This window comes from Caretta caretta, chromosome 22 (assembly GCF_965140235.1).
Source record: "Caretta caretta isolate rCarCar2 chromosome 22, rCarCar1.hap1, whole genome shotgun sequence".
Classification (NCBI taxonomy): Eukaryota; Metazoa; Chordata; order Testudines; family Cheloniidae; genus Caretta; species Caretta caretta.
In genome coordinates this window covers 12428398-12454717 of record NC_134227.1, presented here as the reverse complement: position 1 = coordinate 12454717, position 26320 = coordinate 12428398, and the positions used below count along the sequence as shown (strand labels likewise).

General features: G+C 49.1%; 1 protein-coding gene across 17 annotated transcripts in view; it reads right to left on the bottom strand.

Moving 5' to 3' along the window:
* NTM (neurotrimin) overlaps positions 1–26320 on the bottom strand; it is a 676763-nt gene that overhangs the window by 270925 nt on the left and 379518 nt on the right. For 11 of the 17 annotated variants that reach the window (XR_007353529.2, XM_048827378.2, XM_048827373.2 and 8 more), the window contains one exon: positions 8535–8619. Coding sequence is in view for 15 of the 17 variants with exons in the window: in XM_048827378.2 (XP_048683335.1) it covers positions 8535–8619 (85 nt within the window). In the remaining 2 variants the exon portion in view is untranslated. The other 6 variants (XM_048827377.2, XM_048827381.2, XM_048827382.2 and 3 more) reach the window with 4 other exon arrangements.

The following is a 26320-nucleotide window of genomic DNA, read 5'->3' as shown; positions in this document are numbered from 1 at the left end:
CCTTGAGTGGCCATAGAAAACAGTTAGCTATTTAAATGTACAGCGAGTTAATCTACCCCCAATCCATGAGATCACAGCTCCCCTGTCAGGGTTCATGACCCCTGGTAGCACAGGGAGTAAGTTTTCCTTTGTCTCATTTAAGTGATCATTGGAGTAACTCACCCCTTCCTAGCATGGCTGCTGCTGTTAGCATTCCAGCAGCACTCACAAGATGCAGGCACATAGCAAGACCCCATCCCTGATCCAACGAGCTGCTTGTGCCTTTATAGAACTGGCCGAACAACACACTCTCCAAAGCTGGCTTCAGTACTTTTTATGGATATGTGAAATATTTGGTATGGGAGGTGAAAACATTCTAGAGTTGTGTCCTACCCACCTCAGATGGAGAGGGATAAGAATGTGTTAAACTAACGCTTATCAAGACAAACAGGGAGCTTCTAACCCAGAGAGCTGATAGGTGCAGGACTATATGCTTGACCCATAAGACCAGAGGTTCTGGGTGTGTCTACATTGCAAGCATGGAGTTTGATTGCAGCTCCTATAGCTTTAATTTAGCTAGCTCGGGTACAGAAGCAGTGAAGCACAGGCTGTACAAACCCACCTGGAACTCCACATTGCCATGGCTTCGCTGCCCCGGGACCTCCATGAGCTGCAATCACACCCGGGACACTCCTTCAGACAGGACCAGAGCACATGATGATCGACAGGCACCAGTCTATCAGAAAAAAAATATCAAGGGAAACCTTCCCCTGGCTGGGCTCCTCTTAGATGGAAAGGACACTTAAAAATCCAAGCATATCACAACTGGTTTCACTTAAACCTGGTTCTATCTCAGCCACCTCTCTCCTGTCACCGAGATGTACTAACATGTCACTTTAGCAATAAACTCCCCTTACAAAAACATGCCACCGTGAGCAAAGCAATTGACTTGGAGGCTCCAAACAAGCTTCCCATGAACAATACACACTGGTAATAATGCTCCATGTTTCCACAGCCCCTTTCGAGTGAGGAGCTTAAAGTGCGCTGCAAGGCACCCGATTTTACGGGCAAAAGGCGACGTGACTTGCTGAACAGTGAGGCAGAGCCAGGGATGGAACCCAGGAGTTCTGACTCCCAGTGCTCCCCCCTATAATTCACAATGATTTTCATGGTGCAGGTGGAGCTTGGAGGGAGGGTGGATATGGGTGAAAATGTGTTCTGTGGCTCATACACACATATACCTTTATGCAACAAGCCTTAGCACAAAATCTATTTAATTGTGGGTTTGCCAGCCTCTCCCTTCCAGAGACCACAAATCTTTAAAGGGATTGGGCCTGGAAGGGAAATACAAGAAACTCTTATGACCCAAAATGAGGTTCCCGTGACCCATGTGGAGCAGGGGGGGATCAAGGCAGAGTGCATGGGGCACTAAAGGGGCCAGAAGAAGTTGCTCATGATGCCATCAAATGAGTCAGTGGCTTAATTCTATCCCAGCCGTGCACACCCACAGTGTTGTCCAGGCTGCCCCCACAGCTGTGGGCTCTTTTACCACTGAGGGAGTGGCAGAATCAGGGTGACTGCTCCTCTGCTTTGGAAGTCAGAAGCAGAAAGCCCAGACCATGCCCCCACAGAACCCATCCCTGAGCAAGCAGGTAGGAGTTTACCGGATGAAGCTCCGAACTGAACAATTGCAGAAGGGGAAAACAAATACCAGGTGGTGAACATTCGGGACATCAGAACGGGATGAATATTTCATGGGAACAGCATGCTGGGGGCCTGAGCCCTGGAGAGGAACACGAGTACTGATCCACTAACCGGGAGTTCGGTGGTTGTACACGCATGCCAGGAGCGAGCCGGGGTGAATGGTAAGAGACTCAGACTGACTCCAACTGCACTGGCATGAAGGAGAGGTGTGAAAAAGTCCTCACATGGACTACTGCAGCATCCCTTCAGGGAGGGACTGAGGTCAAGGAACACATGGCGTATTGTATGCAGCCTGCAGAGTACGAAGCCATGCGATTGACGGTGCCATTCCTCACTGCTGCCACGCGTCCAACAGCTGCCCTCCACCTGCACGGGGATGGTGGCTGCCCCTTCACCAGTCTAGCTCTGCCCGCTGCCCCATTTCACCCGCTGAGCTCCACTCACCACCTGCACTGTCCCATCTGCTGAATGCCCGGCACTGCCCATCCACTTCCACCTGACCCTGCTGCCCTCGGCCCCGCTCCAGCTTCTTTTCAAAAGAGCACCAGTCCTTCCAGCAGTGGACATCCTGCTGGGGGGGAGCGTGAGGCCCAGTGCTCAGATTGTCCTAAGAGATCGCTGCCCAGGGTCCTTCAGAGTGACAGCTGGGGAGAAGCTTTTCTGTCCCCTGCATCCTGGCAGGGACTCTCTCAGCTCATTGATTACAAACCACTGGCAGCAGACCAAAAACCGCAGGAGAGATTTCCCGTCACTCAACCCTGGCAGCCTGCGACCGGGCCGGAATCCGGGGCTGTGCTTGGCACAGAAGAGGGTGAGATTCCAGTATTCATTAATGTGCTCAATTATCCGAAAGAGACAAGCAACAACAGAGCAAAGCTGAGCCCTGGTGTAAGTGGGTGCGGCTTCCCCAGAGTGAACCAAAGGCACACGTCGCTTGGGCTGAATTTTGCCTTGTGTTTCCACTAGTGGGAGCAGGGGAAAAAACCCACAAGCCGCATTCTCAGCTGTGGACCAGAGGAAAAGTTCAGAACAAACCCCAAAACTTGAGCTAGAAGATTTGCAAGATTTTCAGAGAACCAAGCACACATTTTGAGGGAATTTCAGCCTCTTTTCAGTTCTAGGTGAAAGCTCGATTTGGGTGAAATATGAACAGACATGTGAAAGGCTCGAAATCTAAGCACTGCCCCCAATTGGTTGCAAATCAGAAATCAGTCCGTTTGTGGGAAATATTCAACTGGGACCATTTTCAGAGAAAACAGGCCTATTTCTGAGCCAGGTTCTTTTTTCGCTTAGGAACTGGGAAGTTTCATAGTAGTCTCTATGAGTCCAGGTGAAAACAGGCTTGTTTTGTATTGGAGTCATGTTGCCACTTCCCCAATATTATTCCAGGGGTGCAACATAGGGTGAAAGGAATATGCAAAATATAGCCCTGAAAAATGTTGCAAAAGGGTTCATTGAAAAACCGTGCTGCAGTTTTGCAGAGCCTTAGTGGAGACCACAGGAAACTCTGTGGCTATGAACCAAACCCAGGCAAAAGCCCGTTGTGTTCAGCATGGTCATTTTGGGTTATTCAATTCAAAAGCAAAAAAGTAGGGGGTTCAACTCCACATCCAGCAAAACCAGGCAAAAAAATGTACAAAACTCCTGCAAAAAAATTACCCCAACCTTGAAATTGGAGCCACATGGGCCCGTGGCCTACTTGACTTCAGTGTGATGCTGTATGGGTGCAAATGTCATTAGATGCTGATGCAATTCCAGGATCAAGGCTTAAAGTGTGGAGTGAAATTGCCAGGATGGATATTCTCTGCAGGTACATGTACATTGCAGCCGGGAGCATGCTTCCCAGCTCAGGGAGACAGGCAAGCTAGCTCTGCTTGAGCTAGCATGCTAAAATAGCAGCATAGCTGGGGAGAGCACAGATCCTGGCTCAGGCTAGCTGCCCAAGTACATATCCAGGGGTTCAGGCATGCTCCCGGCTGCAGAGTAGACGTACCCTATAGCAACAAAGCAGCGGGATACGGGGCAATGCACCCACTTGCAGACTTTTTTCATGCAGCATCAGGCACTTCCTGATTCCAGTCATGCTGGAAACATGATAAGAGGAGTGTCATTCATGGTATATCAGTGCTTCTTGTCCAGCTAGAAATGGGAAGCGTAGAGGACAATGGAAAGGAAGACGACAGGCCTAAATCTTCCCATTACAATGAAGAGGTTAAAAGGAGTTTCTGTAGGTGGCTGACTTCTTGTGGAAGCGACTGTTCTAATGCTGCTGGGAGGTTAATTTATTAATGATGTGGCAGGAGTCCTTTACTACTGGAAATCTAAACAATTCTCATCGCACGTCAGCTTTACAGTAGGGTAGCTCCGTTGAGTCCAGCAAAGCTACTAACTGATTTATACCAGCTCGGGTAGGATTAGAATCAAGGCTTTTGTTGTTGCTGTTTTTTTAAACATTTACCAAACTTTTTTTCAAAACTCCCCAAAAAGATTGGGCTTGGTTCAAGTTTCGCGTGAAGGCTCAGGTTAGTTTGTCTGTGATGTGGACCTCCTGGCCCATCATTAACACTGAATAATGTTCACAGCACCACGTATGAGATAATATCTTCAGGGTGGGGTGAAACTGGACCTGGAAATAGTCTTATAGTACAGATAAACCCTGTGCTCCCCCCTCAACTTGTGCTGGAGCTGGGCGGGGACACACACTGGGGACCAGAATAGGCAATGACACATTTCATATCTAGGCCACCAATTTGAGTCAGTCCTTTGAGGTAATGCCCATAATTCAGAACCGTCTAATGCAGTGGTTCTCAGCCTCTTCCATCTGGGACCCCATCCTAGCAGGTCCTTTTATCTAGCCAGGACCCCTTTCCTATTTAGCAATACAGGGAGGACAGGGTGGTTGTGACCCCCCGACACCCATGCATGATCCCCAGTAGGGTCATGACAGCCAGGTCAAGGACCCAGATCTAATAAAAATGATCTTTGGCATTGATCTGATCAATTGGTGGATACTCAGTCTGGTCGCTCCTTGACAGGTGTGCCTGTCCTTAAACAACCCTGTAACAGACATTAGCTCGTCCCCTGTGCAGAGAGGTCAAGGACTGAATAGGCCATGAGGAGTGGACCCTTCCTTAACCGGGTGGTAGAGATCGTTCTATGCCAGGATTGAAGCATGTTGGCATGGGGCGGCGTGAGGCGTTTCCTCGGTCACTGCCCAGGCTGTAACAGCACTGTGGACAAAGAGTGGCCTTCAGTCTTCTCAGGGCTGTCAATCTGGCGCCTTTCACAAGCGCTGAATTAACTTCATTCTCAGGGACAGCTTGGACAGAGTTTAAAACAGCATCATTGGCTAACACGACAGAAGTTGGGTGGAGGGAGTGGATCCAGGACTTTCATAGTGCCCCAGGGAATCTGCTTCTTTGGCAGCTAAGTTATTAAACTTGTGTTTCCTTTGCTGGTTGTGAAAGGACAAGAACAAAACTCCAGAGCCTCCTGCTTCCTTTGGACTCCTTTGCTGCAGTTTGCTGCTTTCCAAGCTCAAATGGAAATCAGCTGGAAACAATGAAGCCTTTTCTTCCATTAACTTCCATGCTGCCAGGAGTTGAGGAGGCATTGCCCAGTTACAGGGTCAGAGGAGAAACCCATTGGTGGGGATGGGGAAGGACAGTGGCCTCACCCAGATCAGCACAAGCTTCTCTGAAGAGCATTACTATTCAGAACAAGTTAACTCAAACAACAGATCAATAATTACACATGGAGCCAGCCTCTGCCATCAGGCTTCGGACCAGGAGGCTGAGGAGAGAGTGCAAGAGACACTCATGCTTCTTTGCTTTCCTATCTTGGAAATCGTTATTTTCCTGCACTTTTTCCCACCAGCCTGTAACCACTGCACAGCTCAAAGCGGGTGTGCCCACAAGTGTCTGTGACTGCCCCGGCATGCTCACAGGAGCACACGTGTGAAGTCACAGGTGAGCACGGTGCACATGCTCAGGCATATGGGTGTAGGGCACAGGCATGCTTTGCATGTCTGTAAGCACATGTGTGGCCATGGGCATCTGTGAGCGTACACGTGGTGTGTGTAACCAAGAGTATGAATGCTTGAATGATGATTCTCATCATGGGTCATCAGCAAGGGTAGAACCCAGAACCAGCCAAAAACACAGTCCTCTGCCACTTGAGCAAAAGGACTAACTCCACGAGATGATACATTAGTAGGCAGTTATTCTTTATGTGCAATGGCCACTAGAAGGGTATTACGCTCACATGGTTCGTATGTCCTTGAGAATGCGTGCAAAGTGTAAATGTGCATCTCTTCACACACGTTGGTGCCCGAGCGTTTGTGTCTGTGGTCGTCTGTTCCCAGCGTCTCTCATTCAGCTCCTGTGCTGGATGGGCTCTAGTGTCTAACTCAGCAAAGCACACTGCTGTCCTGGAGTGCTGGCTGAATGCATTCAATCCCACGGCTGCTGCCTGCTCAACTGAACCCACCTTCCCTGTGGCTTTGTTGCAGCCCACGTATGTGCAGGATCTTTCACTCTTTCCTACAGGCCTCATTCATAAAACGGGAAATGTCCCAGCTGCTGACTCACCCTATTGATCCTTTGTTCTAGGCTGATGCCACAGGACCACTCGCAGTGAAGTTCGCCTCTACCCATCCTCACACACGTGCGGAGTGCCCAGATTCACATTAGAACAAAGTGACCGGGATACACCCCCAGCATTGCCAGAGCCCCCCACCCGCTGTGACTCTTGTCAGACCTGACACAGAGACATAAAGACCAATTCACATTCTCCTTCCCTTTGAGTAACTTGGGGGTGAGGGTGGGGGTGGGGAGGGAGGGAATTGGGGTGTCAGTCAATGCCAGCCCCCTGATCCGTATCCCATTGTCACCTTTGCTGCCTGGTGCCCACATGCCCTTGTCAGCCCCTGTGCTTGTCACCCACATTCCTGTGCCTTTTGCATGCATTCTGGTCACGAACGAAGGACTAGCCTCTGAACACTGGGCAGTGCTGCTTATGATGGGAGTCAGGACAGGTCATGGGCAAGCTTCTCCCAAAAGAGCTCAGCAGGCTGAGCCCTGTCCTGAGTCAGCCCCTGTTTTTCCATTACTGGGCACCCTCACACACAGCCAGGCTAATGCGGATCAGATCCGAGGGACAACCATCCTTCTCTTCTGCTGCTGGGATCCTCAAAACCCAGGAATCCTGCAGCGAGCAACCCAGCGCAGGCTAGGAGGGAATTGACAGCAACACAGCTGGAGAAGACAAATTAGTGGAACCTGTGAGGTGTAGTCCCTACATGGGCATTGTGCTTATGTTTCCAGGGGCAGTACATGGCCCTAATTTCATTTCTTTCCCCTGCACCACTTCAAGAGAGACACTCCACCAGCATTCCATGGCCTCCGCCCTGGAGCCAGCCCCACTTTTTGCCCACCCTTGACACTGCTCCACTCACTGACGCAGAGAAGTAGGAGAGCTTAGATTTTGCCTGACACACCCCGCAGGCGGTCATGTATCACCAGTGCAACACGCGACCACTAAAAAGTCGCTCCTGAGCACCAGAGAGTTTTAATCACCAGTTGTGAAGCTTGCAATTAAAACCAATAATTTAAAGAAAAGAAAAAAAAAACAACACAAAGATCCTCATCATCGGAGACAGACCTATTAGATGAGCATGTCTGTCTGCTGCCAGAGGAGGAATGGGTGTCTGGGTAAAGGACATCCCAGATATTGCATTGATTGCGATCTGAGACATTAGGTGTTTGGCAGCATCCTCAGCCTCTGCATCCCTTGAATAAAGCTCATCTCTTCCCTTTAAACAGCCCCCTAGCATGGCTAACAGAGCAGGAAAGAAACGCTCTGAAGAGTTAATGCCTGCAGGGAGTGGAACCCCCCATGCCGGAGCGTGCACACAATGGGATTTTAATGAGCAGTTCTGCAGGCGAGGCACACTGGCATTTGCACCCGCCATGCCTGGCACCAAACTGACACCCCTCCCATCATTGACACTTTATGGCTGCTCATCGCTCTGCCCTTCTTGTGCCAAGAAGGGACCACTTCTGGCTCTCCCCACACGCCTGCGGATGCCTACAAACCAAACTGGGGACTCAGAAACTTCAGGGACCATTTATACTTTGCAAACACACAATCCCAGCTCATGTTCATTGGACATGCACGGAGGCATCTTTAACAGGAACACCAGCCTCAGAGGACCAGCTCTCTCCTGATCCCAAAATACGGGCAACACATAAGCCCACATGTTCTACAAAGTGACCAGGCCACAGCCCCTGCATTGCCAGAGGTGCCAGAGCCTTAAACATCACGCTGGCAATCCAAGCAGATACCGACACAGAGGTGTAAAGACTAATTCCCACTCCCCTTCCCTTTCAGTAACTTGAAAGAAGGGAACTGGGGTGTCAGTTAATCGTAACTCCCTGCCTGGCATCCAGATCTCACTGCCAGCTTCACTGCCTGGCATCTGCATTCCAGTACCAAGGGGGGGGAGGACAGAGTTTTCCCTCTTCATTCCTTTGCAGACACCGTGGCGCTCTCTGAACCAACAGCAAACCATCCCCCCTGCCTGCCCCAGTACCAGCCCACTTGCCCCGAATGCAGGAGCCCCAGACTCAGCGTCACGTTTTCTTCCCCGACTCGGGGGTTTTATCCTGCCCCACTCAGGACATGGCTGGGCTAAGCAGCATCCGCCCCCCGTGGCAATGTGGCATCGAAAGCCCCTGGCTCAGCCGGGTGCGTCCACTCCTACGCGGCCCCTCCTGGCATGCACCTGGGGCCGGGGCGCCCACAGAGCAAGACCCCTGTAGATACCCAGAGAAAAAAACATCTGCTCCTACCTGAGGGTGGCGCTCTCCCCTTGCCTGACGGTCACGTTGTCCATAGCTTTGGGGAAGGTGGCATCCCCGCTGCGCACGGGCACTCCTGCGGGCACAAGGAAGAGCAGCCTGAGACAGAGGACGACGAGGCACCTCCAGGGCACGACTAAGCCCCCGCCGACCCCCATCCTGGGCAGCAGGGACTTTCCAAAAGGCCAGAAACACCCCCGGCGAGGAGAAACGGGGGAGCGGGGCGGAGGGGTGAGGGGAAGAAGCAAACAGGGTGGGAGCGCGGGGCAGACACGGAGCTCCTCGGAGATTAGCAGAGCCCCTGGCAATCCAGCCGCAGAGCGCCGAGCATCCGCAGGGAGCCCCCGGCGATCCTGGGGCGCGGGAGGGGGAGGAGGAAGGGAGCCCCGAGGTGCGGTGGGGAGGGGGGGAGCGGCGCGTCGGGCTTCACCAGCCGGCTCCTCCCGCCAACAGTCCGGACTCTCACGCTGCCCCGGCGAATCCCTGCCCCCAGCACGGGGTCTCGGCTCCCATCCCCGGGGCGTCGGGGACCGGCTCCCCCGGCGGCCGCGAGAAAGCGCCTGAGCCGGGCACCGCAAATCCGCTCCGCCGCCGCCCCGCGCAAGCTCCAGCCGCCCGGGCTGGGCGCCGACCTGCGGCGGGGAGGGAGCCCGGCTGCCCCCGGCGGGGCTCGGCGAGGGGAGGAGGCGGCGGCGGCGGCGGGGCGGGCGCGCAGGAGCCGGCGGCGGCCCCGGCTCTCAGCAGCCCGGCTGCGCGCTGCCTCCCGGCCGGGAGCTCCGCCTCGCCGCTCGCCCGCCCGGGCGCGGGCTCCCCCGGGGTGGCCACGGCCGCCACCCGCGCTCGGGCTCCGGCCCCGCCGCACTGCGCGGCGGCGGGGCTCCCCCGCTTTCACCCCGCCGGCGCCGGGCCGGCTGGGACCCGCTCCTCCCCCCGCCCCGGCAACCCCTCGGGGAGCCAGCTCGCCTTTCCGCCCCCCATCGCATTACAGCGGCCACGCCGCTCTTTCTAGGGCGGGGAAGCTCCACGCCCATCGCCAGCCTGAATTACCGCCTGGCCGAGCACCTCGGGCTTAGAACCCAGCACTTTACAGGTGGGGAAACTGAGGCACGGAGCAGCACGGTCACACCGTGGGTCAATAAAAGACACAGGAACAGGCTGCCCGTCCTGTGTGTGCGAGCCATAACACCGCACTTCCTAACAGTGCTCTGTGGGCAGGGGGGGCTGCCAAGCGCTTCCACAGCAACTCCTTTCATAGAATCATAAAATAGCAGGCTTGCAAGGGACCTCAGGAGGTCATCTAGTCTAACCCCCTGCTCAAAGCAGGACCAATCCCCAATTTTTGCCCCAGATCCCTAAATGGCCCCCTCAAGGATTGAACTGGCAACCCTGGGTTTAGCAGCCCAAAGCTCAAACCACTGAGCTGTCCCTTCATCCCTAAATACTTTTTTTTTTTTAAATCAACTCATTACTTAGGACATATCGCAGTTGTGTTATGCCTAGTAACTTCTCCCTCCACCCGCTGCTCAGTGTGTTGCCATCTTTATGCACAATTTCCCGCAGGTAAAAGGTGCCAGGTAGACAGCCCTGGAGAACGAAGTCCTTTATTTAGCCAAACAGGTACAATGCAGACAGCTGAAGTGCCAGTCTCCCACTCTCCATTAGTGTCAAGCCAGTGGCCAGGAACCGCAATCGCTCCTTCGGCCTCTCCACTAATAAAGCTGGCAGTCTGGGGTCTGCTTTTCAGAGATGTTTAGCACACACAACTCCTACTGAACTCAGTGCAAGATGCAGGTGCCCAGCACTTGCGAGAGTCCAGCCCTTCCTGCCTGCTGGAAATGGTGGTTTTAATGGTGAGGACACCCAGGAACTGATCTGAGACTTCCCAATTCCTTTCACACAGGGCACCTACCAGCTATTAGATAGCACCGTTGAGTTTTGGTTGTTGTTTTTTTAAATCCCTGCCAACCCGAGCTGGATTCAAACCGGTGACCTAGATGTGAAAAGATCCGTAGCCTGCTACTAATCCCCTGAGTCTCCCACTCCCCTGTAAACTACTATTTAATTCATTAACTGTGCTGTTTAATTTCTCAAACATTATGAGATTTGTCAGGTAGAGAAGACACTATCAAATAAAGCCTTATTATTATTATTATTATTATTGAGCATACTGATGGGTCACAAGAGAAGGGGATTGCTTTGTGGTCTCTTTGTGCTTTCCTGTTCCATTTCTTTTTTAAGATTGTTTGCTCTGAATTTAGCACTGGTAGAAGGTGCTGGATTGACAACCCTAGAGGCAGAAGTCACATTTATCCACAGCTTCCCCATTTCAGGAACAGACTACCAATAGGAGGAGTAGGACAAACAACCTAACTAAGTTTAAGATGGAGCTTGCTATGTTTATGATGGGGTTGCCTGTGATCGCAGGGGACTGGACTGCATGACTCACGAAGTCCCTCCAGTTATGTTCACAGCATACATACAGCAAAGTTAGCTAAAAGCATAAAATATTCAGGCTGGAAGGTTGCAACATAACACAACTTTATTTCTTAGAATTCTACATGATCACACGCACAGGAACCCAAAACCAGAGAGCAGGCCGCTTCCCAAACCGGAGGAACACAACACACCCCACCTTACTATTTCCCTGCAGACTGATTGCTGAGCCACCAGATTGTACACTTCCTTACAGAGGCCTCTAGCCTGCAAGCAGGACCAGGAATACCCTTAGTATTTAAAGTGAGAGCTTGGTGTTTTTACAGCACCTTCCAGCCCTAAGTTCCTATTTTGCCCCCTGCTGTGGTAGGGACACACTCACTGGCACGAGGAGTTTAGTCTCAGTGGTCCATTCGGTCCCCATGACTGCCAACAAAGGGTTAAACTGACTTAGTTCATTATTACCTCTACTGTTGTAATGTCCCAAAGCCCCACTAAGGATTGGGACCCCTCTGCACCCTGCCGTACAAAACAGAGTGGAAGATAGATATGAGGCAGTGTAGAGGCTTTTCAGCTCAGAAAAAACCTGAGAGCAAACTGCTCTTATTTCACACAGATCTTTCCAATTCTCCTCCAGGCTGCTCAGGACCCGTCTGTTGGTAAGAGACTGTTCTCCTTTGGCCATTCGAATAACCCCTCTCTGCCTGTTTCCCAATGCACAAGGTGCTGCATTGTATACTGAGTTAGTGGGAGCTGCTTAAATCAAAAGCTCTACAGGCTTGTCTATGGTGGTGGGGGAGTTTTTTTCAGGTAAACCCCCTCCATGTGGACACTGTTATTCTAGTGCACATAAAAAGCATGAGATTTATTGATCACAGGAATCTTGTACAACACTCACTAGGACTCCAAGTCCCACCACAGCATGCCCTGGGCTCAGTTTAAATCATCGGGTGGATTCTCTTTGGCTGTTCTCAAGTCCTGGGTGGGCATCTGATGGGGAGCTCTTCCTCCCATCTTTCACACCCCACTAGTATAAAGGGACAGTCAGCACAGGAACACTAGTCCTCAGCCATATGCCCCACTCCTTCCCTCTATGAGCCATCCTGTTCTTCATTCTCATGCAGCCTTGGATCACTTTTTCCAGTGGATTAAGACAAAGCGAAGAATGACTCCCACATGAAAAGGGATGGGATAGGAAACAGTGAGTGAGCCTGTCACTTGTCAAAATCAAGGCTGCCTTTAAACATTAAATGTGCCATTCTCTAACTACACCACCATGCTGCCTGGGGTGATCTTTCCACAGGCCAGACTGCCAGCCTCTCTGCATCAACTCCCCTCCCCATTTAATATAAAAGAGCGGTGTCAGAAGCAATAATGCTTCGGGCACGGAGGATGAAAGGAATGTTGAAGAGTCTGGATTGGAGGGATATGAAAAAGATCTGAGCGGTGTTTAAAGAGAAATTAATTCAGCTACAAGAGCAGGAGAGCTGAAGCATCCCCTAAACCAATTCGGACCATGCAGAGCTCTTCACGATGCAGGATACCGAGCGGCAAAAGTTTCAACCAATGAAACAAAAGAAAGGAGCACTGGATCATCAGGGCACAATTTCATTGGCTGATCTGTGACACTGTGATTGGGTGAAGCACGAAGCAGCATGGTCCAGCGGTTAGGGTGTTAACCTGGAACGTGGGAGACCCTGGGTCAAATTCCCTGCTTTGCCACAGGCTTCCCCTTTGACCTTGGGCAAGTCGCTTAGTCTCTCCGTGCCTCAAGTCCCCATCTGTACAATGGGGATAATAGCACTAGCTTTACCTGTGAGGATAAATACAGTAATTATGAAGAGCTCAGACTCTACGGGAATGAGGCCACATATAAAATAGAGTGGATAGAATAGAGTGAGGTGGGGCAGGGTTACCTAGCAATAGGTGATTGGCAATGCTCTGATGATCTTAAGTCATTTCTCCCACACAAATCCAGCCTGCGTATACCAAGTCCTACCGACTCCCCACTCCACTTCCCTGTCTCTCCCTCTTGCACACACACAATGTATAAACAAATGAGCCTGTCACCGCTCATCTCCGCGCCGTTCGCTGTAATTGGTTCCGATTTTAAAAATATCCACAGACAATAAACACATGCACACAAACAGCAAAAGAGAAAAAGAAATCCAGATTCCATTGAATAATTCTGCGGCTCCAGGAGCGGAGGAGCCAGCAGTCAAGTCCAGCTGTGACTGTGCAGCAGCGGAAGAGAGGGAGCTTTGTAGCTTCCTCTGGGGACATGAGCAATCATTTTCCTTTGCTGGATTTGGACCACAACAGAAGGCCGGGGTCTGGTGTACGTGGGGAGGGTGCTTGCACACTGGCACAGAGCTGAACAGGGAATGTGGAATCTTTTCTGATCTCTCCCGGCTTTCTTCATACTCCAATAAAGATCTGTTTTCCTTGTGCCTGTTGCCTGCCCAGGGCAAACACGACAAGAAAAATACCTGCAACCTGTTCCTTCTTTCTAACAAGGCTAACTGCCCCCCTTTCCTGGCAGAGTCCATAAACAGGGCGTGCAGGAGGCTCTGCAAAGCAAGGTACAGACTGGCAAGGAGAGGGCTGGCTAATAGTATTGGTGTGGGGGGGGGGGGGAGGGGGAGATATAAGAGAGAGAGATTTAAAGACAGCCTAAACTGGGATAGTATTTTCCCTGGGATTATCAGAAACTGGAGGGAAGGGGTCTGCATGGACTGATGAACCTAGGAAAGGCGAAGGGGCAGGAGAAGCAAGAGTTCATGGGTCTAGTCTACGGAGAAATCTCCAGGGAGAATCTGAAGGAGATAGAAACAATCTGAATGAAAGCAGAGGATCTTGCAGTGTCATAGGCTGAGTGGATGGGAGCTTTCAGAGTCCAGATAAGGTGTGGAGAAGCAGGCTGAAATCCTGGCTGTATCAGTGAAGCAAAATGCTTTTGAGGTGATATTTACTCATATGTTTAGAGAGAAATTGGACAGAGACAGTGCAAAATTCAGAGAGAGAGAGATTGGACAGGCAGCCAGTGCAAAATTCAGCAGTTCATAAGGATTTACATCTTTCCACCCTTAACTCACATGGCTTTTTTACAGTTCTGCTATGACCTTCAACTTCAAGCAAGTGCATTTTCATGCAAACACACCCCTAAATTCACAGCAAATCTCCGTAAAAACCACCAAGTTCTACCTGCATTAGCGTCCCCACTCGGCTCTGATGCAAAAATGGCTCCTGGGTCTTGTGAATGGTTTGCAAGCCTTCCAACACACACACTGAACTTCTAGGGGTTTTTAGCAAAACTAGAAATAAGCATAAGCAAAATCTCTAGATCTGAGCACTTCTGAACTTTGAGGAGCTTTGGATCGGGTTCCAGATGTAAGAATTTACAGCCAAGGTTTCTCTGTCAATTTGTAATTAAGGGCTGTGAGTCAAGTGAAGCCAGGTCAATTTCACGTTATTTCAGTTTTTCTGTGAACTTTTGGCACAGTTCCGCCAAACACTACACAGAAAATATATACCCACTTACATGGAAGAACTTCATTTCAGATACAATTTCACCTGCAGAAATTCTTGGTATATTCAATTTATACAACTAGATAAGCAACATTTTGTTTTAATTTACAGCTCTTTTATGGGGAAGGAGCTCAGATACTGCACTGAGTTCACATACTACAGCATAAAACCTGACGATGGATGGACATGTATACAGTTTTGAAATTCCCAACTCTCATCTGAAACGTAATTGATCCAAAACTCATCTCTAATAGCCACTGCAACACCTATGCATACAATACCCTTAACATACACACACACAATTATTGCATCAACCTCTTTCACGCAATCACGTTAAATGTTACCCTTCCGTTTCCTCAGGGTTACAAATGTGCTTTTCAAAATCTCACACTCGCTACATAAGTGAACATCCCATTAAAGTCAGTAGGTCCTAAGAGTCTACAACAAAGATTCATTGACAATACAAAGGATTCTCACCCCTCCGCACTGACACAGGACACAGACTAATTTTTTCCATTGCTAAGAGTGGCCCCAATTAGGAAACAATGATAGCACATGGTCTATGGCTGGTGACCTTTCAGAACTCTCTCCTCCCCAGAGGAATTCATATCATGAACAGAGATGACGGTCCACTGCAACTCTGCTGTGTCAGATCTCAGAGGTTCCCAAATAATTACCGTTAATTCCATCCCCCAACTCCACCTGAGGAGTGATTCACTTTCCCTTCTGCTGGTTTTTATTTATTTTTTTTTGTAAACCCTGCCCATAATTTCCCATCACAGCCTGGCCCTTTGCAGGCTAATGTGATAATGTGACTTACCCTTACTCCTCCCCCTTCATGTCTCACAATCCCCAGGCTCCCCAAACCCCAAAACTTCTCCAGCTCTTGTCTGGCTAATGTTTTTCAGGAGCTGCCCCAAATAATTGTTTGATTTAGATTCAGCAGTAGCAGCAGCAGCTGCTGTCACATTTGAAGAGGAGTGATGATTATTAGCAACATATTTATTGAGTTTAAAAAACATAATACAAGAGGGTCCGTTAATCCCCCAATAAAGATGCAGTTAATATTTAACTGGCATTTATTTAAACTTACAGTACCTGTCCTATTAAATTTAAATTAACTGCGCATTTGGGAGCCTTCCCCTAAAGCCTAGCTGGGATTCTGCAGCTCCAGTCCTTCCCTTCCCTTCCCTGCACTTTACACTAGGCGCTTGGCCATAAAAAGAACATTTCCTTTGCCCTTTAAAAAGCTAGTCAGTTTGGGGTTGGTTTTGTCTCTTTCTCCCTTCTTCGCTGTCTGGCTCTTACGTTAAAATGGAACTTAACTCTTTCCAGCCCGTGACAGGCTATTTTGGAGGCTGAGCGAACAGCCTGATCTTGCAGACTTTTACTCACACAAGTAAAGCCTGCTAGCAGCCAAGGGGGCTGCTGGGGTGCGGAGGGAATAGCCAGGTCCTTAAAAGTTGCAAGATTGGCTCCCAATAAGTCAGCTCCTACCCTGTAGTGCACAGCTGGCTTAGGTGGCCAGTGGAGGATTCCCCTTCCCTGTGAGAATCCTCAGGTGGTCTATAGTCAGCCTGAATCATCTCCCTTCAGCCCCACCAGGGCCACTGTTGCTAGGGGTAAGCCCTTGTAGGTTGATAGCCACCAGCTGCTATAACAGTCACATGTTGCTGGGGCAGATTACAGCAACCTTTAGGCTGCTCTAATGTATTATGGACTGGGCAGACAGCCCCAGGGTACAGGCTCAGAGGGAGACGGGGGGGTGCACAATTGTCTTTGCACCTTCCCTCAAGTCTTAGTCCAAGCATTCCTCACCCCATGGGAGGATCAGGGCCCTGCTGTTTTGCTTGCCTACATTTACCCAGCAAACCCCAAACAATTATTTTATTTACCTCATGACACCATTGTACGTGTCCCTTTAATATTTATATCAGGAGTCCAAAGAAGTTATCTTGGAAATCCAGAGCAGCATAGGCACCGTGGAAGTTATTAAACAGAATTGATCTTTGCTCTCCCTGGTACAAATCAATATTGTTTTTATATAAATCTGTTTCTTGTGGCATTGTTGAGAACTTACTGCAACCAACGAACACTTAAAAAGTCATTGCACAGTCAGACACTGCTTCCTCACCTGCATTTGATCAGGGCTGAGCCAGGTGCCAGAGACATCTGTTGGTGTCAGATAAAAGCACACCATCAGCCATCTAATAGTATTTTATAAGCATACGGCATTAACTCAGGGCTCTACAATTCACTCCAGGCTGAATTTTAATAGGGAGTAGGAGGGGGAAAATAGCCGAGTAAGCTAAAATAAAACAAGGACCAAATCTTCAGCTAAAACATGCATGAGCACTGGAGCAGTGTGGTGAAACTTGAAAAACCTCAAACAAAAAGCTTCCAGTTGGGTGGTTTTATTATTCTTTTGCCATAGACTTAGCCTGTAAATTATCTGGGGGTAGCGAGTGTCTTTTCCCAAGTGTCTACAGAACCTAGCACAATGGAGCCCAGTAACAGGGGCTTACCAGATCTGGCTTCAGGTGCAGCGTTTTTTCTCCAGGGAATCAAACTTTACACTGTGGAGGTTTTCTCACTAAGTCTCCCCCTTCATCAAGTCTGGGATATTAATGTAAACTTTAGAATAATACAAGTCTCCCACCAGCACCTGGCTCTCCACAGGTTTTGACCCTCTAGGCCCTCCACCTGGGAATGAAGGCAAGTCAGTCTATAAAGTACAACTCACACATATTCCTCCTTTGAGTCCTTCCCCCTGCCTGAACTCACGCTGCCCTTATACCCCTAGTTCCTGGTCACATGCTCTAATCATATGACCCCTGGATTGAGATTAATCATATGACATCTGGATTGAGATCTGAACTAGTCCCAGGTGAGGCTCAACCCAGGATGCCCTTAAAGAGCTAGTTTACGCTGATAAGCCTCAACTTTGTTGAGGCTTTCAGGCATTTTGACAAAGACAAAAGACTGGATTCAAAAAATGACCAGAAGAGAAGCTGGTGAAGGGTGCTCTCTTATTAGCTGGGGAGATGTGCTTAGGACACTCATCGGGGAAATGAGAGATCCAGGTTCAGTTTGGTCTACCTGAGGTGGGGAAAGAAGTTGGACTTGGTTGTCCCCCCTTGCAGGGGAGGGCTGGATCTGGGAATCTATGGGATAGTCTGGTGTGGGGCTCTACCAGTCTCTCCTCCGGAAGCTGTTCCACTTTATATAAATAACTAAAGCATCATTAGAGCAAGGACTTGCACTCGGTTCTCTCACTGCCTGAGTAAGGGCCCTGACCACCACGCTACATAGTTATTTGTAGTAGCATGCCCTGACCTGACAACTATCCATTGTCAATCACACCGGACGTTCATTATCATTCATGATGACAATGAATAGACCGTGGGCCAGGCAGAATCAGACTGGTAGTTAGGAGGCACAGCTACGAAATGGCAGACCCAGGGCCCCCAATGACACTTCAATGATGTATAAAAAGTAGAACAGCTTCAACAAGAGAGAAAGCCCCACAGCAGCATAGACCAGTGTACTCACCCTCAACGAGAGGAACCAAGTTCAAATCCCTTTTCCACAAGAGGCAGAATCGAACCAAGGAGTTCCCCATCCCAGCAGAGTGCCCTAACCACTAGGCTAAAGCTTACCAGGCAGGCGAGAGCCTCTCCTCCAGCTGTTTTGTGAATTCAGGTCTTTGCTTTTGCCAAAAGGCCTGAAAATCTAAATGAATTTGTTTACTGTCAAAACAAAATATTTTGTTTCAATCTTACCACAATATTGACTTTTTGATTTACTCAGATATTTCTGGGGGGTGATAAAAAGGGTCACTTTTTTTTCCCCATTGCCAGCAAATCAAAACATCCAGTGTTCACCCAGCTCTGCTCCCGGATGCTCCACCAAGACCAAATCTGTGGCTCATTATCAGGTTCGTGTTTCGCTAATCATAAAGTAACAGCCCTTCATTTCACACAGCACTGGGGCAGACAAATCATTCACTCTGAGTAACAAAAGCAAGGCTCACCACTGTCGCAGGGAGTCAATTTTACTTTAGTTGCCGGCCTACTGACCCGCGTAGCATTCCCCATCCAAGAATAATATTAATAATAACCATGCTATTAAGCAAGATGCTTGATTTGAAGCTGAACATTTTTGAGAAATGATCTCATAAATTAAATTCCCGGGGTACCATCTTTGAGAGTTAAAAGGCAGAGTCGCCTCTGAATTCTGGGAATTGAGCATAATTACATGGAAATTGACAAGGCACAAATGCCAAGAATTCTGTTAACCTTTAATATCTCAAAAAAACTCTCCCCTTGTAATTATCTCTTTCCTTTGTCTTAAATGTTACTGATGAATATTTAGTGGGAAAAGCAAATACAAGGAGGCTGAGGGGCGATAGAAACGGGAGCCCTGTGTAGAATAACTCTACAAACTTTGTGACTGGAGACTGGCTATCACCAACACCCAGATCTGAATGTGGATGCAATGCAGATTGTGAACCATGCACAGAGGCTGGATTGTGCAGGCTGCCGGCTGGGGACAGATCCCTGTGCCCACATGTAGACCCCAAAGGTTTCAGTGGGAGGATGCCCATATGGAGCGGTTTGCAGGATGGGGGCCTTGGGATCTTGGCTCTGTCTCCATAGCAGATTGAAGCAAGCCCACCATCCAAACACCCCTCAGCTTTCTTTATTCTCCTATCACTTACACAGATTCAGCTCCATTCATGTCCATGGGAGACGCACAGAGAGGCCCCATTTGACCCCAAGTAGAGAGAAACATCCACATTTTGTGGTACTTTTCCAAGCGTGCCTCAACTAGGAACTTGTGCAGGTTTCCATCATTCTAGGTATAAACACCTCCCCCACCCCTGGGTTGGGCACTGGCCTCCTCACTAAACACCGAGCCTGATGGAAGGAAGACGATTCTCTGCCATTGAGAATCGCATTAATACCTGCCACTCCAGTGGCATTTTCCCCTTACAATGATGATAAATATGGGCAGAGAAAAAGGGGAGGTCTCCCTTGCCACTTCCTCTCTGTGAAGTAGAAGTAGAAGCTGCTGCTCTTTTGCAATGTAGGATCATTAGGCAGAATCCAAGGAGCGTGATTACTGGGGGGGAGGGCAGGAAGAGGGGAGCAGCGCCTGAGAACCACAAACAAGGCACACTCAGTTACTGGAACGGGTTGCAGGGTACCGCTCTCTCCTCAGCAGGATACTGTTATGAAGATCGGTTTGGGCGACTCCCCTCTTTAAGTGCTACATCTGACCAACTCCTACACCCAGATACGTGTGAAAACCCCAAGAGTCCTCAAGCAGATGTGGTGGGCTCGTGGGCTATCCCAGAGCCGTCAACCCTGTGGTCCCCAACTCCGAGGCAGGCCAGCAGGAGGGCTGCTGAGGAATTGGGCCTGCAAACTGGCAGGAAACCAGCTGGCTGGAACGTTGTTGAAATTGTACCATCTCCACAAAACTTTTCAATTTAGACAACTGGGCAAATTAAAAAAAAAAAAAAAAAAGTTTAATGAGAATTTTTTCTGACCAGCTCTAAATAACTGTGAAGACACCACCCAGAGTTATGCACATCCTTAGCTTGACCCGGGTGTGTCGCCTCGGAAGAACCGTCTTGTGATTAACACACTGGACTGATAGCGAGAAGATCTGGATTCAATTCTTAGCTCTCCCACAGATTCCCTGTGTGACCTTGGAGGAGTCATTTAATCTCTGTACCTTGATTTCCTATAGGTAAAATAGGGCTTGCAATACTTCCTTTCTCCCACCCTTTACCAATCTTGTCCATTTAGACTGTACACTCTCCAGCACAGGGACTGCCTCTTACTCTATGTAAGCATAGTGCCGAGCACAAGCTACTAGGTACAACTGAAATACAAGTAAGGGGAGAATAATAAGCACACGTAGGATCGGAAGCAAAAGGTGAGGCTCCCAACCTATGCATGACGGCCTCAGTGCCACCGTGAAAGTGACTCTGCTCTGGGAGTGAATAGCTCCAGCTGGATAAGAATTAACTCAGCCTTTCGCCAAAGACTCAAACTGAGGCAACGTCTGCACTTGGACCTGGGGGTGTGACTTCCAGCTAGCCCAGACATGCTCACGCTAGCTCTCATCCAGCTGCTAGCGTGCTACAAATAGCAGTGTTGTCATGGTGGCATGGGCTAGCTGCTCCGAACACGAGTCCGCCTGGACTCCAGGGGTATGTAGTCAGGTGGCTAGTCAGGCCTCCATTTGCTGCTGCAGCTTGAGTGTGTTTAGGGGAGCTGGGAATCACACCCCTCACTTCCAAGGGATATGTGGCCTAAGTCATTTACAGACACACTTCCTTGTTCCAGTAAGATCAAAGCCAGAGGGGCATTTATTCAAAGAGGACAAGAGAGAGAATGAAATAAAACAGGTTAGATCATTATGCACCACACTTACTCGCTCACCACACTCCCCTGAAGATCTGAGGAACTAGCTCAGCAGCTACACAGAAAGGAAACACACGTCAAAGCCTAGAGATGGGTCCAATCTGCTTAACTGAAATATGGCCCCAAAGTCGAGGAGTGTCTGTCTGTTGCTTTGGACTCAGGCCCATTGCTAGTGCAAACATTCTGAAACCTCTTCCAGGAATTAACCCTGCACTGAACCGTGGTTAGTTCTGACCCCAGTACATGGCCGATGCTTGCCCTCCTTCTCTCTTTGTCTGTCTTAAAATGGAGAGAGCTTTCCAGTCTCCAAGCTGCTTTTATGCCTCTTTAAAAGGGTTATAAATGCTGTCTTTATATTCCAATAAAGCAATATAAAAACAACCTTTTTTGCAGTTCACTAAAAGTGGTTAACTTTTCCCCTCCATTAACGTTCCTTTCTGCAGTGCTGTCTGCACACACTGGCTGCTGCCTGGGGCTGGAGGCACGCAATGCTACGTGAGAGGCCACTCCAGTGGCATCAGCACCCTGGAGGCCCGGGGGATGGGGGTGTCTTGCGAGGAAGCAAGGCAGTGAGGCTGAATTTGCAAGCAATGCCAGCGACACAGGATCAGGACTTCCAAGCCAAAGCAGAAGGTGGAGGTGTGCATAACGACGGGGGGAGACAGGTTGCCATGCAAACACAGAGGGCTGCAGAAATGAGACACACACACAAAGCAACTGGCCCCGCAGAGATGTGTTGTCTTTTGTCAATTGTTTGCTCCAGGGGGTAAGATCCTCCATCCTTAAAACAGGCACTGTGCACAAATCAGGGCTTAAAAAGATGAAAACCAGAATGGACAAAGCACCATGATCATGTATTAGTGAGCAAGAAGCTCTATAGGGCTGGGGTTTCACATGCTGGGATCACCTTCTAAACCCCAAACCCTATTTACACACACACACACACACACTTAACAAAAGTCACACTTCCTTCTGTAAGAGCCAACCTGCTCTCAGCAGCACAATAAGAGTGGTCAGATTGCGCATGTAACATCATGGAAGTAGTGTGCAGCCACCTTCACACACTCATTGACACCTGCTTCCATGCACACCCCATAGCCTGCCGCTCTGCACTCATTTGAATGTATCCACCATTGCACTGCTGAGCCTCGATGCTTGATACAGCCAATATTTGCTACCACAGAAAGCACAATGACTTAGAAAGAAGCCTGTTAATTAATCCAGCTAATTAACATTACGAGGATCATTTTAGGGATGCATGCGAGCAATGAGACTGAGGCAAAGAAGGGAAGGGGGTTAGAGCATGCAGCTCCCACGAGGACTCAGAGGTGTTGACAATCCCTGATCCAAGAAAGACTACAATATACTCAGCTTGGCTTTCTAAGAAGAGGCTGTACAATTGAGCTCCTATTAGCAACTGCCAATCATCTTTGATTAGCACTGAGTTGATTTACTCCTTGTTTTAGGGGGAATGACAGCCTAACCCCGATGGGAACTTATATAGCATGTCAGCTAAGGAAACCCGGCACTCCATGCCAATCGGCTCACGCTGCATGGGAGGGTGGAAAGTCAGTTGTTCCAATTAGGCCCAGCCCAGCAAGGGACTGAGCAGAGCTGCCATTTCCCAGTGGGGGTACTGGGAGGAGTCGCCCGTCTTTGCAGAGACAGTTGTGCACGTGCGGCTACATCTCTCCATGTAGCTGGCCAGCATGCATGGGGACCGAGGAGGAGGGGCAAAGCCAGGATCCTGCCGCCTCCTTCTCATTCCATGCATACCCTACACCTTGACGTAGGGAAGGCTAAGTGTGAATCAGAGACAGAGCGGGAGAGCCAGCAAGCAAGTGCCTGACAGGATAAGAGAGTGTGTGTGTGTGAGATCGAGTGAGAGAGAAGGGGCCCTGCAGAGATCATTACTAATGGCTTCAAAGACAATTTCTCATGCTACACCTTTCTCCTCCCTCCCTTTACCTCCCCTTTATTTCACGTGCATTGCCTCTCCCTCAACAGTCCTCCCAGATCACGCTACATTAGGTTACATGGCTGTGTGGTAAATGCATGGACCGTGCACAGGTGCCTCAAAGCTACGCAGAATGCAATGAAATTTACAAGTAGGGTTGGTCCAGAACCTATTAGAGAAAGGAAACTTTGTAGATAGTGCATGTGGGTCTGAGACAGAAACAGAGCGTGGGGGTGCCAGGTGGGTACCCCTTGGATTAGAAGTCATGGGGCTGGCAGAACTAGCTTTGACACTATTGAGTGTGCCCAAAGGGTCACGCCCGTGACAGACTGGCACGACGCAATGTTGTCATGCGCTGACGAGAAGTGGCTGGCAAATGGGATTTCTAGTCTGTAGGAACTGGTGACGTTTCAAAATTGGTTTCAATTCCGTGCAAATGAGAACAAAAAGTCAAAGCTGCTCACAAAAGGGAAATTCTGAAAACTCGAAGATTTGGAAACGTCAAAACATTTTGTAATGCCAAAACATTATAATATAAATTAACAAATAAGACACCTATCATATTAAATATCAGCTATGATACCATTAATATTTTAATATAACAGAAAAGTCGATATGCAGTGAATCAAAACAGGAAAGTCAAAACATTTTGAATGCATCAAACTATTTAGACAGAAAAACAAAACAAGAAAGCACCAATTATTTTGACATGTTTGCAATTAAAATATCATTGAAAACACATTCCTGTGAAACCTTCAGATTTCAATGAAAGTTCATTTTCCAAAGGAAAAAACTGCTCTGGAGGAAAATTTTCAATGAGCTCTAGTGACGTTGCAAGAGACCCGTAAGTGATCTGGAGAGTCGTGACGGTACAGCGAGCATGCCTGGGATCGGCCCCTAGAGAACTGTGACCATCCTGAGAATACCGGGAAGGACAAGGGATGAGCCAGGAGAAGCAGAGACACGCCGCCCCAAAGGTGGGGAAACGGGTAGCTGAGACTCAGCGGGGGTTACCTTTGGGTGCAGATGCTCAGATCTCACAAAGAGGGCTTCTTTCCCAGTGCCCACTGGCTGATTTTACACCTCAGATTTGTACCGCTATACCGATAGCTCTATATTTAGGACTATATTGGATTTTCGTAGGTTTCAGGTTTTTGATGAAATTATGAGAACTTGAGAAGAAAATGTTAATGATGTTTCATCAATGGAAACCAAAAAAAAAAAAAAGTTTCCTGACCAGCTCTATTTGGGATCCAGCTTTATGAGGTCACAGCCACTATCCCTTCCTTAGTGGCTTGAGAGCGTGGATGTACAGAGAGAGAGAGAAACAGGGGATTTGAAAATTATCAGAGGAGAGAGCCCACACTTTTTTTCTCTCTCTGTTGTCTCAAGGGATTATAGGAAGAACAAGGTTGAGAACAACAGAGCTAAAGGAAGTTGAAACTGGATTCTGATTCAAAATCTGGAAATGCAATAAAGCGCTCAGGTTTTTGGTTTAGCCTGCATGACATGTGTGTGCCTTGTGCAACAGGCACCATGCACACATGCCTCATACGTTTAGTGTCTGTAGGACTTGTGCAGTTCGTGTTATGTGCATACACGGGCTAGCTGGAAAATGAGCTTTCTCCACAGATGTACGCTGTGTGTGTGCGTGACAGACAGTCAACATATGTAAGCACGTGTCTATGTATGTACAGTGTGGGTGCATGCATGTATATACATGGTGTGTGAGTACAACGCACAGAGAGTAAATGTAATCCTACAAAATGGGAAATGAATGTGGTCTTGAAGAGATTGGGTGGTTACTTTGACATTCCCATTTATGATGACTATTAATCGGGTTTATTACAGTGACGCGTAGGGACCAATCTCAAGAACAGGACCCTATTATGCCCACTAGGCCCTGTACAAAGTAGTAGACAGTTCCTGATCCAAAAAGCTTACAGTCTTTGGAAGGAAGACCATGCTTAATGTCCCTATTGCAGCAGGGAACCTGATGTTGGGTGGAGCGTGAGAGATGATATTTTGGAGCCTGGGGAGGAGAAGGAAAGAGGCTAAAACCCTTGTTCCTCTTTACCTGCACCAGACAGTTCCTGCTTTATCCCCTCACAGAGCACATTTCTTAACAGATTGAGGAAAGGGGGGGAAAAAAGAGAGAGCGAACTTGGTCTCATTTAAACTTAATTATATAGCTATATATAAAAAATGCCTCTGAGTGAGCAATTGTGAGAGGGGCTTTCAAACACCACAGGAAATATGAAAACGGGAGCATGGATGCAGCGGAGAATGGTTCGTAAACGCCTGCGGTTAGGGGGAAAAAAGCAAAGGCAGCCGTCTCAGATGCATCTCACTTCAGAGGGGGAGAAAAAAAAAACCTGACGTTGTTAAATTCTGCCCCAGATCTGCCAGCACAGAATTTTTGACTCCACTTTCAATGGGGAGACAGAATTATCTCCTTGAGAAGCTGCCGCCTCCAGGCCATGCTTGAGGATGCGATTGGAAACAGAGGATGTGGACTCCTGCTGTCCTTCTGATCAGAGTTGTTCGTTAATTGTATTACGGTAGCACCTAGTGGCCGGGGCTCCGTTGCATGAGTGTTGCAAACTGGGTGCTAGTCCCAGCATCCAGTCGCGAGGCTCTGGCCTGCAGCTGAGTCAGCCGATCCATGGTTAGGTTAGGGTGACCAGACAGCAAATGTGAAAAATCGGGACAGGGGCTGGGCAGTAATAGGAGCCTATATAAGAAAAAGACCCAAAAATCGGGACGGTCCCTATAACATCGGGACATCTGGTCACCCGCGGTTAGGTGCAAGCAGCACTTGCTAAAGAGGGAGTCTGTTCAGGGAGGAAGACGAGACCCAGGGTCAGAGGAAGGAGCTGGAAGGGGCATTGCTGCTCCAGCCAGCCAGCAGATTCCTGGTCCTTCCCCAGTGGAAATCAGAGATGGGTCGGGGAAGGAGGTGCAGGCCCTAAAACAAACAGGGAGGGGGAGCACAAGGAAACGACGCAGATCTGAGGGCAGCTTTCTCAAGAGTCGGGGCATGAGCCCCGGTGCCCACGCTGCTGTGTGCTTAGCATGCCCTACGGTTTCAACTGGGTACTCAATTCTGCTTCATGCCTCAGCCTGAACGGTCCCGGGGCATTGCTGGGACTCGTCAAACAGCCACTGTGGTTCGCTGGAGGGCGGACTGTGCTTCAGTGTGTGGGGGAAGAGCAGGGGGAGATTCCAGTCAGCTTGGGCCCATCTATCTACCAGACGGCTGACTTTGGTTTTATCCCCTAGCCGCAGGATTTACAAACTACTCTCAGCTGAATCCATCCTCCAGTTTTCGTATTTCCTGTAGTGTTTGAAAGCCCCTCTCAGTTTGGGCCCCACCTACCTATCTGGCCCTTGTCACCGCAGTATCTGAGCACCTCAAAATG